Genomic DNA, 12,506 nt, shown 5'->3' on the forward strand with positions numbered 1-12,506 from the left:
CATTCAATCACATGGTCATGCTCAGAGAATTCCCTCCTCTCCTAATTCACTAAACAAGTATGCAGTGATTCCAAAATTGCAGTTTTGTCACAAATGTATTCTTGAAACTGGAGCCTTTCACAATTCGTCAAATCAACAGAAGTACACAAGCTGCCTTCCTGTTCCTTCGTCCTGTCAGTTAGCCAAGAACCTGCCCCGCACAAAACAACTATAGGATTTTCAAATTTAGTTTACTTTTATTGGATTGAAATTTTCTGGATGCTGTGGTGTTAGAGGATTTAACACTTGACACAAAACGTTAAAAACAAGCCTGAGAAAACACTGACAAGACACAAGGCTAATCATAATGACCTCAATTAGATTTTCAATGCCTGTCAAGTTAATAGTATATAGTGGCATTGGCTTCAAGATCTTGAACTTGAGAAGTACAATTCCTTTAGAGAAGAGAAGTAACAGAATTTCAATTTTTTTCTTAAAGGGCCATTTTGATCCTGGTTCACATTAAAGTAAAAAGTAAATATAGCTGTAAAATGGCAAAAAAGCAGAAAACTGAAGAGATAATGATAATGAAATTTTCATTTTGATGGCCACTCAATTTCATTCCAATACACAATGTTTGCTTTCTAAATTCTATTATCTTATTCAAAGAAAATTATTTCTAGGCATTCTCTATTGAAAATGTCCCAATCAATCAGAGGATTGATGAAATATTTCACGAACAAGGTATTTTTCTGCTAGGTCAACTGAATGTATGAAATAATGAGTTGCAAATGAAATTGTTGACAGCATTTATATAACCTTTTCACAATAAAATGTTTTAGAAAAGGCTGAAAAAAGTAAATCTTATTTAAAAGGCTTAATTTTTTTCTGTACACTTATAGTTAGGTGTCATTTACAATTTTCATAAACATAAGAGAAGTTAATTCAGCTGTCAAAAATCAAACATAATTATCATTACAGTATAAAATTCCTAGAGTCCTGATTTTAAAGCATTTGTCAAATATTTCATAAATACTAGATGTAAGGCACTGTAGTGAGTTATGAAACAAATTATAGGAAACAGTTTGTGATCACAGTCAATAGTCCCTTCTCTGCTCCACCATTTTTTTTCAAATAATAATAGTATTTATTATTCTAAATAATAAAAAAGCAAGTGATAATAACAGTAACACTTATTACAAGAAAAATAGCAATACTTATTGTAAGTAATAATATAGTCATTTTAAGCACTACTAATAGTGATAATAGTAATACTTACAGTAATATTTATAGTAATACTAATTACTATAATAGCAATGCTTATTATGTTACCAATAGTAATGCTTATTACTATCACAGCAATATTTATAAGTAATAGTGGTAATTCTTATAGGTACTAACAAAAATAGTGATAATAATGATAACACATTACTATGAAAACAATAATAAACAATAGTATTGGGCTTCCCTGGTGGCGCAGTGGTTGAGAGTCCGCCTGCCGATGCAGGGGACACGGGTTCGTGCCCCGGTCTGGGAAGATCCCACATGCCGCGGAGCGGCTGGGCCCGTGAGCCATGGCCGCTGAGCCTGCGCGTCCGGAGCCTGTCCTCCGCAACGGGAGAGGCCACAACAGTGAGAGGCCCGCGTAACGCATAAAAAAAAAAAAAAAAAAAAAAAAAAAAAAAAAAAAAAAAAAACAATAGCATTACTTATCACTATAATGATATAATGGTAGTTTCCCAATTAATGAGATCTTATCACAATTAAGACATGACGTCAATCACTACATAGATGATCTCCCCCTATGCCAAACCTCATTTTGCCCTTCTCTTAAATGGTGATATTAAAAATCCCAATTTTGGGGTTGGGGGAGGGATAAATGAGAAGGTTGGGATTAACATATACACACTAATAACATAAAATAATCAACAAGGACCTACTGTACAGCACAGGGATCTCTATTTAATACTCTGTAATAACCTATATGGGAAAAGAATCTAAAAAAGAATAAATGTATGTATAACTGAATCACTTTGCTGTATACCTGAAACTAACACAATACTGTAAATCAACTATACTCCAATATAAAATAAACTTTTTTAAACTAAATTTATTTATTTATTTATTTTTGGCTGCATTGGGTCTTCCTTGTTGCGCATGGGCTTTCTTCGTCGAGGTGAGCAGGCTTCTCATCGCGGTGGCTTCTCTTGTTGCAGAGCACAGGCTCTAGGCACACAGGCTTCAGTAGCTGTGGCATGCAGGCTCAGTAGTTGCGGCTTGTGGACTCTAGAGCACAGGCTCAGTAGTTGTGGCGCACAGGCTTAGTTGCTCCGCGGCATGTGGGATCTTCCCAGACCAGGGTTCGAACTTGTGTCCCCTGCATTGGCAGGAGGATTCTTTTTTTTTTTTTTTTTTTTTTTAATTTATTTTTGTCAGCACTGGGTCTTCGTTACTACGCGCAGGCTTTCCTCTAGTTGCAGGGAGCGGGGACTACTCTTCGTTTCGGTGCGCCGGCTTCTCATTGTGGTGGCTTCTCTTGCTGTGGAGCACGGGCTCTAGGCATGCGGGCTTCAGTAGTTGTGGCACATGGGCTTAGTTGCTACACGGCATGTGGGATATTCCTGGACCAGGGCTCGAACCCGTGTCTCCTGCATTGGCAGGCAGATTCCTAACCACTGCGCCACCAGGGAAGTCCCAGGAAGCTTTTTCATTTGGAGAAATCTCCAGGATTCAGGAACTCTGTGTGGACCTTCTATCTTTGGGCAAAGAGAGGGGGCAGTGTGCCTCTGGAACTCCTTTATACACAGGGACCATTCAGATTTGCAAATTTTGAACGGACTGAAGTCTGGCCACACCTACTCTTTGCCCTCCTGGGGCTTTCTGCCTCTGCTTACTTGACTTTCCTATGCTTCTGAGGCAGGAATAACTTCACCCTTCCCACTTAAATTCTTACATGTTGATTTGTCATAGCAGCAGTTCAAGAGTTCTCTAGGCAACTTGGAAAATACAGAAAAGCACAAGGAAGAAGCTGGTACTCTCACCACCTAGGAAATTGTTCTGTTCTACAAATACATATGTGGAGGACACGCCACGCATGTGGATAGGGATTCTGAAATAATGGGGTGAGCTGGATTTGAAACTGAGCAGGACCCTCTCAGGTAAAAATCCTTTCCCCCGTTTCTTGTTTGTAGGAAATAGGCTTTCTTCAGCCTCCTACACCTTCCTGAGTTCCTGCCCCATCATTTTTGTTTTTAATATCTAACCACCAAAGTAGATCTGTGTCTCTGGTTATTGTTTTACATCACAGTGAATAAATAGTTCTCTCCTCCAGATATCTAAGTTTACATTTGGGTAGTGACCAGGTCAGAGAATTTTCCTGATAACACCACATAAAATATCACACTCACAGCAGATTTCCACCTAGCATTTGCTGATGATATCCTTACCACCTTAATTTTTTCCAAGTCCCCTATTACTTGCTATTTATTCTGTCTACCCCTCATTATATTGTAAACTCCCCATGAGGGGAGGGACCTCAAAAATATTGGTTTAATGAAGGAGTGAATTTTCCTTTCCAGGTGTGCCTATAAAAATCTAAGTTTCTGTATATGAAAATATGCTAGTAACTTCTCTGTAGACATTTGATTTTAATTTTAAATTGCTCATTCATCTAATATATAAGTAGCTGAATAAACTATTCTTGGAACGATCGCTCTGCATGTTTGCAAGTTTCTATGGGAGTTTCTTAAAAACTCACCATTTGTATCTTCAAACCAATACACCGCAATGACAAAACTATTTGTTTTTAAAAAAAAAAAATAAGTAAGAGCATCAGCATGGGGAATATTTGCTCTCAAATATAACTTTTCATATGATGTTTTTATGTTAGTCTCTGAAGAGTTAAGCAAAGATTTCAAAAAGTTTGCATCAGTTTTAAAGGCTCAATCTTCAAAGTAGATAAGGCCTCTTTTCTTCGAAAGATGAAAAAAATCAATAAATATGGTTACAAAACAGCACTTATCTATCTTTATCATGTGTGCCTATTAATTCCACTACAAAATAACTGAGTTGTGTTATTTATAAAAACAATAATTATGCTTTTGAAAAGCCATCCATTAGTTAGAGCAAACATAAAAAGTCCTTTTTTTGGACTAACCAAGCCTTAATAGACAATACTATTTTCTTCATTTTTGACTAAAAATAAAAACTATGTTGCCTTGTTAGTTTTATTGTAATCCAGCATATGCAGACAGGAGAAACAACAAATGAGTCTGTGGTCACTTGGGGGTAAGACGTCAGATGTAAAGTAGACAAATATATCTCAAGTGTAGGATTAAACCTCTCATCTTTATTCCTGTAAAATGTCTCCACCGGGTCAAAATATATCAGTCATTAAAGCTTTGAAATTTAACAAAGCAACAAGAGTAACAATGCTTTTCTTCACTTAATACAAATGACTTTTTTGATAGAGCAGATCTCTTATTCTCAGAAGCATCCTTTAAGGCTGAAAAGTAATTTATCAGTCCCAATCACCTAGGATGCCTTAAACATTCTTTAGTAAGATAGAATGTGGGTTTCTGTGGAAGCAAAATGAGAGCATAGGACAAATTATTAGATTCTCTATGAAAGAGACTCAAGCAAAGAACTATTGCATATCAACAAAATAAATCACCAAATTTTTTTTTTCTTGCTCAAACTTCTCAACTAAAAATCATTGCAACTTGGGAAGAAAAAATAAAGAGAGAGACCATCTGGAAATTAGAAGATACAAATATTGGGGTCCATCACTAATAAGACCTTAAGAATTCTAGAATTTGTTCATCTACAAAACAGGGTTATTGTTCTTTTCCCTTTTCTGAAATGTTCATCTTGCTTATTCCTTGCCTCTGCTCATTCACCCTACATAAGTGGTTGTGGTACCTGCATTCCTCACTGTATCCATTCTGAGCAGCATGTTTACTTCAAACATGGCTACAATAATTGCATCCTCTGACTTGAACTCACTTTTTTTGACTGAGCAGGACAGTGATAAAGAAATACAGGAACTGGTGTGATTTAAAAAAAAAAAAAAACATATAGATTCCTTAGGATTTTGCTTATTGATTCTTCAATGTGTTAATAATACCTTAACCACAGTATCACCAATTTGGGGTATTCTCAAATATCTTCAGCCTTATTTTGAAACTGAGATTAGAAACCTTTTATTTTATAATGAGCAAAATATGCTGACTTAAAAAACTATGCTTTTAATCAAGCAGTAGATCACTATAAAGTTTTAGAGTAGACCACCACAGAATTTATCATCATCTAGCTAGTAAAATAATTCATTTTATTTTGAAAACTGATTTCTTACAGAAGCGTTACCTTCTCAAGCAGTCAGCTTTTTGGTTTCCTGGTCCTCTGATGAAGATTATTTCAAGCTTCTATTCTAGGTAGCATCAAAATTCTTTTGCTGGCATTTGAAATCTTCCATTTCTGCCTAGATTGGCCAAACCTGTTTATTCACTTTTCTAGAAAAGGTTTTGTTGAGAGCTAAACCAAGCTTATTCACAGCTCTTTGCACACAGCTGATAATCAACTAATAGCTGAGTTAATAATCGAGCCAGAATATAAACTTGCTCAATTTTAGACATGTCTAGCAAGCTGCCAGGGTAAACACATTTAAAATAGGTCTTACTCACTTGTGTAGCAACTGCTTATGCTTTTTACATATTTCTGTATATTGTTCAAGTTTTTCTATTAGCATGTATTGTTTTAATGCTTTTTTAAAAAGCCAACTGAAATATAAAATACATATGAATATTTAATAAATGAAATTTTATAATATATACTTTAAAATTTTTATTTGTGATAAAAATTTTATCTGCAATGTCTTTTTTTACAATTTAAATCAGATTAATTCATTCTTCTCAGAAACAAGCTGCCAAATTCCTGTAACAGTCTTAACTGGTCGGTAAGTGCATTAGTCAATAAGTCATGAAACATCATGTAGTTTTTTTTTTTAACTTTCAACAATTATGAGATTAAATGTATCTATTTTACATCATCATCATAAACAGTAATTGTAACTAACAGGTAGTGCTTATAAGGTGCCATCATGTTACACATTTTTTTTACACAATATTTACTCATTTACTGTTCCAAGAATTTTACATATATATATTTACTCAATCTTCAACAACCATAAACATTATTATCCCCATTTTACAAGGGAAGAAACTGAGGCATGAGCTACCCACAGTCAATATTTTGATCAATGGGAAATGCTGCCTTCCCAGAACACATGAGAAACTCCATGACTTGGTTACTGGCCTGACATCACGTTGGTCGAAATCAAGGCTGTAAATGTAGGAACAGTTCCACTATTTTCCATAGAGCTGGCTTTCAAAAGCCTTTCATTTTCCCCATTTCAACCACTACCTTCTTTCATAAAATACTACAATCCTAGCAACGCTCAAGCTACATCTGTATTTTATGTTTCTTCCAGATGTAGCCAGACGAAATAAGTAAAATGGCCTCTGAGCTCCCCATCTCAGCTAAGATTTCATATGTGAAACTGAGTCTTCTGTATCCCACTCTGAATAGTCAGCTAACTATCTATTCAGCATCCCTTTTTCATATATCTATTAGTTCATGAACACGTCCAGGCTTTTTCTTTTCTTTTTTTTCAATGACTTACTTTATTCCTAGAGCAGTCCATTCGAATCTAGTTTTTGGTGCATTTCTACTTCTAAAAAGGTACCAGGAAAGCATATCTATTAACCATTAATCTGAAGAGAAAAATTCACCAGATTTTTTTTTTCCCAAAGAAAAACACTAGTGTCCTCACTGAAACAGTTATTTCTTAAACTATCCACATTAAACTGAAAAAACAGTTACATAACATCTTCCCCTTCCTCTGGTTTTCATTTCAAAATTCAGTTTGAGGGTTCAGGTGCTATTTGCTTTCCTTTTACTAACAGCTACAAGGAAAACTAAGAAATAGACATTTTCTGGCTTAAACTTGTTACTCATTCAGGGGGTCTGCTCATTCCTTCACTTTGGCGTCCTCTGCCTGCCACCCTCCATCTTCCTCCAGCCACTGATGAGGGTGTATCTGGATACGGGCTGTGACACACAGGGTGACAGCATCCCCAAGGATTTGCAGAAGATGGTGCTAGTGTCAATTCTCACTCCGTACATATGTAAGTGAGGTCCTACTATAAAAAGGAAACCATTTCATAGTCAAGTAGAAGACGAAGAGGTAGAAAACTACCAGAAAAATCTACAACAAGCTAAACATTTTATTTTCCCCAGCCTCCTCATTGCTGCCCAGTGAATCACTTTTTTCATCATGTACTCATTACCTCAGTCAAGGTGCTAATGAAGATGCCGCCTCAGAGCTCTGAGACCCTGCTTTCAGCCCCTCACCTTCGGTCCTTCACCTCCTTATTTGGAATTCCCTACTCCTCTCCAGACTGTACCCTGCACCTTTGCTTTCTGTCTCAGCATCTGTCACAGTTCATGAGCACACACTTATTTATAATGATTTGTGTATGGTCTGTGTATGGTCCCCACTAGACTGGAAGCTTCCTGAAGCAAATGATGGTTTTGTTCACCAGGCTAGCTTCAGGACTACAGGAAAGAGCTTGGTCCAAAAGGAGAATCAATTAAAAAGGTCCCAAATGAATAGATGAGAAACTAAGAAAATCAAATCCCACACTGGCTCCACCCACACCCTCAGGGGTGTAGGGGTGAAGGGGTGTGTGTGTGTGTGTGTGTGTGTGTGCACGCGTGTGTGTCTAGGAGGGGAAAGATGGAGAGAAGTATGTAAACAAATATGTAAAAGCAAAGACTTAATCTCCCTTCTCCCAACCTGAGATACAAATCTGGCTGGAAAGGAACCACCAAGAAATTCTCCAGGATTATCTCATCCCACTGTTCCTTTATTCCTTATATATAGATGTTTATACTGTTAATATTTCACTCAGTATGCCACTTAATCTGTACTTTCCTCTTGGTACTTAACACTTTCTGTTTTCTTTCATAATCATGTGCCCGTCTTATTTACTCTGCAAACTTCCTGGGAACAGGAGAAGGAGGGTGAGGGGAAATAAGGTGTATGCAAGTCAATCTAAACCTTACTTCCTGGAGCTTTATTTTTAAAGTATATGTATAAGGCTTATCTTTGCATTTGTAACTGATATAACTAGGCAGAAATTAGAGAAGTATATTAATCGAAGATGCTTCGTAAGTCTCTTAAGGTAATACATATCCCCACCTAGATCAAATGTGCAGAAAGAGAAGGTACATTTCTACTGAATTTTACCACACTCAATGGTAGTTTAGTGGCCACACGAAAGGCACATAATAGCTGTTTATTTCTAGAATGACTGACAACCTTCATCTTCATACAAATCTGTATAGAAATCTCTAGTATGCCATGAAAAGTAACACAAAATAGAGGTCCTCTAGCAACAGGGAAAAAGCCTTTTCCACAAGGATAACCTCTATGTTTTTCTCTTTTTTTCCTGTTCCATTATGGTTCATTACAGGATATTGAATATAGTTCCCTGTGCTACACAGTAGGGCCTTGTTGTTTATCCATTCTATATATAATATTACAGTTTGCATCTGCTAATCCCAAACTCCCAGTCCAACCTCCCCACCCCCCCTTCTCCCTTGGTATTCTCTACATCTGTGAGTCTGTTTCTGACCTCTCCGTTTTTCTTTCAAACCAATATTCAATGGGTCACATTCTTTCTTTTTTTTTTTTCAATCGGCCATTTCTAATTTAACCTTGTGATTTATTTAGTTATATGTTCCTCTTCATTTCCCCAACCAGAACCAGGGATCATTATTCTCTCTGGAGTACTTCTCTGCAGTACTAATGGCCTCCCAAGTACCCATCACATGCCTCTGCTCGTTAGGGTGACAAGAGAGCCGCTTGGGTGCCCTGCCCATATCATGGCTTTCCACAGATCAGGCAGAAACAGTGATTCCTTATACCTCACCATCAAATCTGAGCTTCACTATTCTGTGCTCAGGCATCTACCATTAGGTTAGTTCTGGCCAGTGTGAGTAGGTATATATTATCTGTGAATCAGCACCACTATGAAAGCAGATACTTGTGATTCGGTTAAATCCCACAATATAGGAAAACAAAACTTAAGAGGAATCAAGTTTAAATAAATAAATGTCAGGGCCTTTTTAACTCATACTCTGTCACTGTACTAGGGAAAATCATCAATTCAGGTAATGATGCCTCCCCCAGAAGCTGAGGCCCCATTGTCATTGCCCTTATTCATTTCTTTTTTTGAGCCATCTGCAGCAGACCTATTTTCTAAGCCCTACAAAAGACAGTCAACTCATAATTACATCTTTTCAGTGGACAGAGATTTAGCTGCATAAATCTCCCTCAAACCTCATCAGAATGAATTGCCTACTTTTCCATTAACGCTTTGCAAAATGCAAACTGTGAATCTCACCTCCACCCTTTGAAGGAGGTGACAGTAACCAGTGAAAATGTCCAAACGGATGGGAGGAAGAGCAAAAAAATGCAGTCAAACAGGCTAAAAAAGAAATCTGAATCATATTTGCCTACACGCTGCATCCTTTTACACAGAAAAAAATATTGCTCAAAACAGTTAAATATTTACTTTTTGGCAAAAGCTTCAACTATAAAGGATATGATATGTTGTTACTTAATATGTGTCTTTTAATGTGTAATAAGACAATCAGGAAAACTGAAATAATCATTGGAGTAAATTTAAGTATTGGAAAAATCCCAGCTCCCTTAATTAAATGCATTTTTAAAATAGAAAACCAAATTCTTCAACTCTTAAAACAATCTGCCTTAACTAGCCCTGAGGTGATTCCTGAGCCACTTGTAGGAAAAAGACAGAAGAGGAAAAAGTTCAATGACCTTGTAAATTAGGGACTAAAAAGCTGTTAACGGTGTGACACTCAGTATAGTCTCAGTGGAATTACAGGAAAACATTTGTCCAGAAATTGCTTTCTTGGAAAATCACCATGAGGTAGGGGAAGAGGAGAAACAAACAAACATCCGGGAAAGGGAGGTTACCAATAGTAAAATACAGAATGGGAACCCAAAGGATGCGAAATACCACCTTTTCTGCCCCAGCTGCCAAGCAAACAACTTCTAAGCATTTTCAGATAAAAAGGAAAATAGTCATTTTGCACAGGCGTTAGCTGAATGTTCGAGAGTTGGATCAATGGGGAAGACTTGCTATACACCTAGCGGTGGGTGGATTTCACCAGGCTGCAGCCTCCACAGATTTTCTTTGCTGCACTGCAGAGGCGCCATCTTCTCCGTCTTAATCTTCACTCAATTCAACCCTTTCATCTGCACCCTAAAAAAAAGACCCTAAGGACCCTCCACAGCAGGCCGCGTCCCCAGGGAAGCTAAACCAGAGTGCCCAGCGCTGCCAGGGAAGAGGCCGCGCCTTCATCAGACAAACGCCTCCTTTGATGCACAGGAGGGGAGTGCTCGTGCCTCCCCACCACCAGCCACTGCCCTTTCCAGACGCACACCCCACTCTCCGCGTATTTCTCCTCAAGGACTTCACAACCGAGCACAGAATCAGCAAGCCGCGGAGGTGATGGGAAGTGGCGGGGGGGGGGGGGAAGTAGAGGGGCCCCGAGGCACCGCCGAGCCCCCTCCGGGACAGACGCGCAATACGGGGAAGAGAGTCAGGCGGCAGCCTCGGTGGCGCACAGACCAGCGCGGCTCAGCCCACCGCGCCCCGGGCTGGCGAGGGCGGGGTGTCGCGGCTTTTGTTCCCAGGGACCTTCGCCCTCACCAGGAGAATCGGAGGGTGCGAGCGAACGCCCACAATGTCCTGGCTTGGAGAAGGTGAGAGGTGGCGGCGGGTGTCCGACCCCTCCCATCTCTCTCAACTTAACACAAAAGGGAGACGCAGAAATGTACAAAGTTTGCCTGCGGAGGGTGTTGTGCGACCCTGCATGTTGGGGTCGCACTCGGGCGGCAGCCCCGAGCAGCCGCGAAGAGGAAGGAGGAGGAAGGAGGTCGGGCCGGGAAGGGGTGGTGGGGATGCGAAGAGAAGGTGAAACGGGGCGGAAAAGGCAAAGGGAAGCGGGGGTTGGAGGGTGCCCAGCTTCCCGAGCTGTCCCGACTCCTCCTCGCCAGGGCCCGAGAGAAAGGGAAGGGCAGCGATTAAGTGCCGGGGACAGGATCCAGGGACGCTGCGTTTTCGGTTTTCCCCACGTGCTCCCTCCCCCTATCTCTCATCTGGACGTGTCTCGCCTCCCCCCGGCCCCCGAGTCAGGGACTGAGTCAGGGTCCGAGCTCAGGACAGCCTCCTCCTTTTCTCGCCCCCGACCGGCGCGGACCCAGGGGCCCGACGCCTCGCCCGCTCCCTCTCCGCTGGCCGGAGCGCGCGTCCCCAGGGCAGGGCTGGGCCGGAGGCTGGGATGCGCAGGGCGCCCGCAAGCGGGGGTGTTGGGCGCGGAGAGGAGAGGCGTCCCCTCGACTGCCCCCGGCTTCTCTGGATTAAAGACTCAGAGGGAGCGGGTCCCCTCCTCCCCCACCCACCCCATTCCGAGGCGCGGCACCCACCTCCAGCGCCCGAGCAGTCCAGGCGGCCAGCAGGACCAGTGCCAAACCGGGCAGCATCGCGACCCTGCGCGGGGCACCGAGTGCGCTGCTGTGCGAGTGGGATCCGCCGAGCCCTTGCTCTGCTGGTGTCGCCGCCGCCGCCGCCGCCGTCTCCTGTGGCCCCGCGCTCGCGCTGCTCGGGGTGCTCTCTCCTACCGCTGCCGAGGAAACTGACGGAGCAGCAGCGCGGCTGCGGGGCTCGGAGCCCGGCGAGTCAGCTGATCCGGCCCAGCCCGCTCGGCGCCCGAGAGAGACCCCTAGCGGAGCCGCCGGGGAGCTGCGCCCGCTCGGCCGGGAGGGGCCCGCGCCCCCGGCGCCCACAGGTGCGGCGACCCCGGCTCTCCCGGTTCCCCGAGCGCCTCCCCGGCCGCCTGCCACCTGAACCCAGCGAGCAGTAGGAGGGAGAGTCTGGGGCCGGGAGAGGGACGGCGGAGGATCAGGGAAAGGTGAGTCCTAGGACGTCTGGGATGCAGAAAAGTCGAGAGCGCTCCGCGCCGTTACCCGTGAGCTTGACTCATCCGACCCCGCAGGCCTCTCGGGGGTATCGTATAAAGGGCTGCTGCTGGGGTGCGTTTTTATCCGCATTTCGCTTTTTGTCTCGGTTTGAAGAGGTGGGGGAGGCGTTTCTGGAAGAGAATGTGAACAAGACAAGCTTAAAGGAAATAGGATTTCTTTACTTGTAAAGGGAGCAAAAGCCTCATTTTTTTCCCGTCAAAAGAAACCACGAGTAACCTGGAATTTCTATCTTTAGACCGAACCGAAGGAGAAAGGCGCTGGACCTGGAGAAGAAGCAGTGACCTATTTACTTCTCCTTGAAAGAAGGTTTTTTTTAAAAAAAAACAAAACAAAACTTTTTTTGGTTTATTTTTTGTTTGTTTTGAGAAGGGGACGGTCATCTGAGTTTTTGTTG

The 12,506-nt window shown here is 41.7% G+C and overlaps 1 protein-coding gene across 6 annotated transcripts in view; it reads right to left on the reverse strand.

The window, feature by feature from the left end:
• APP (amyloid beta precursor protein) overlaps window positions 1-11,797 on the reverse strand; it is a 275,416-nt gene extending 263,619 nt beyond the window's left edge. The window contains exon 1 of one of the 6 annotated variants that reach the window (XM_065876966.1): window positions 11,558-11,765. In XM_065876966.1, coding sequence (XP_065733038.1) covers window positions 11,558-11,614 — 57 coding nt within the window. In that variant the 5' untranslated portion in view covers window positions 11,615-11,765. Of the gene's footprint in view, window positions 1-11,557 lie in introns of all 6 variants that reach the window. The other 5 variants (XM_065876968.1, XM_065876967.1, XM_065876965.1 and 2 more) reach the window with 5 other exon arrangements.
• Between the last annotated feature and the right edge of the window lie 709 nt (window positions 11,798-12,506).

Source organism: Phocoena phocoena, chromosome 4 (assembly GCF_963924675.1).
Source record: "Phocoena phocoena chromosome 4, mPhoPho1.1, whole genome shotgun sequence".
Lineage (NCBI taxonomy): Eukaryota > Metazoa > Chordata > Mammalia > Artiodactyla > Phocoenidae > Phocoena > Phocoena phocoena.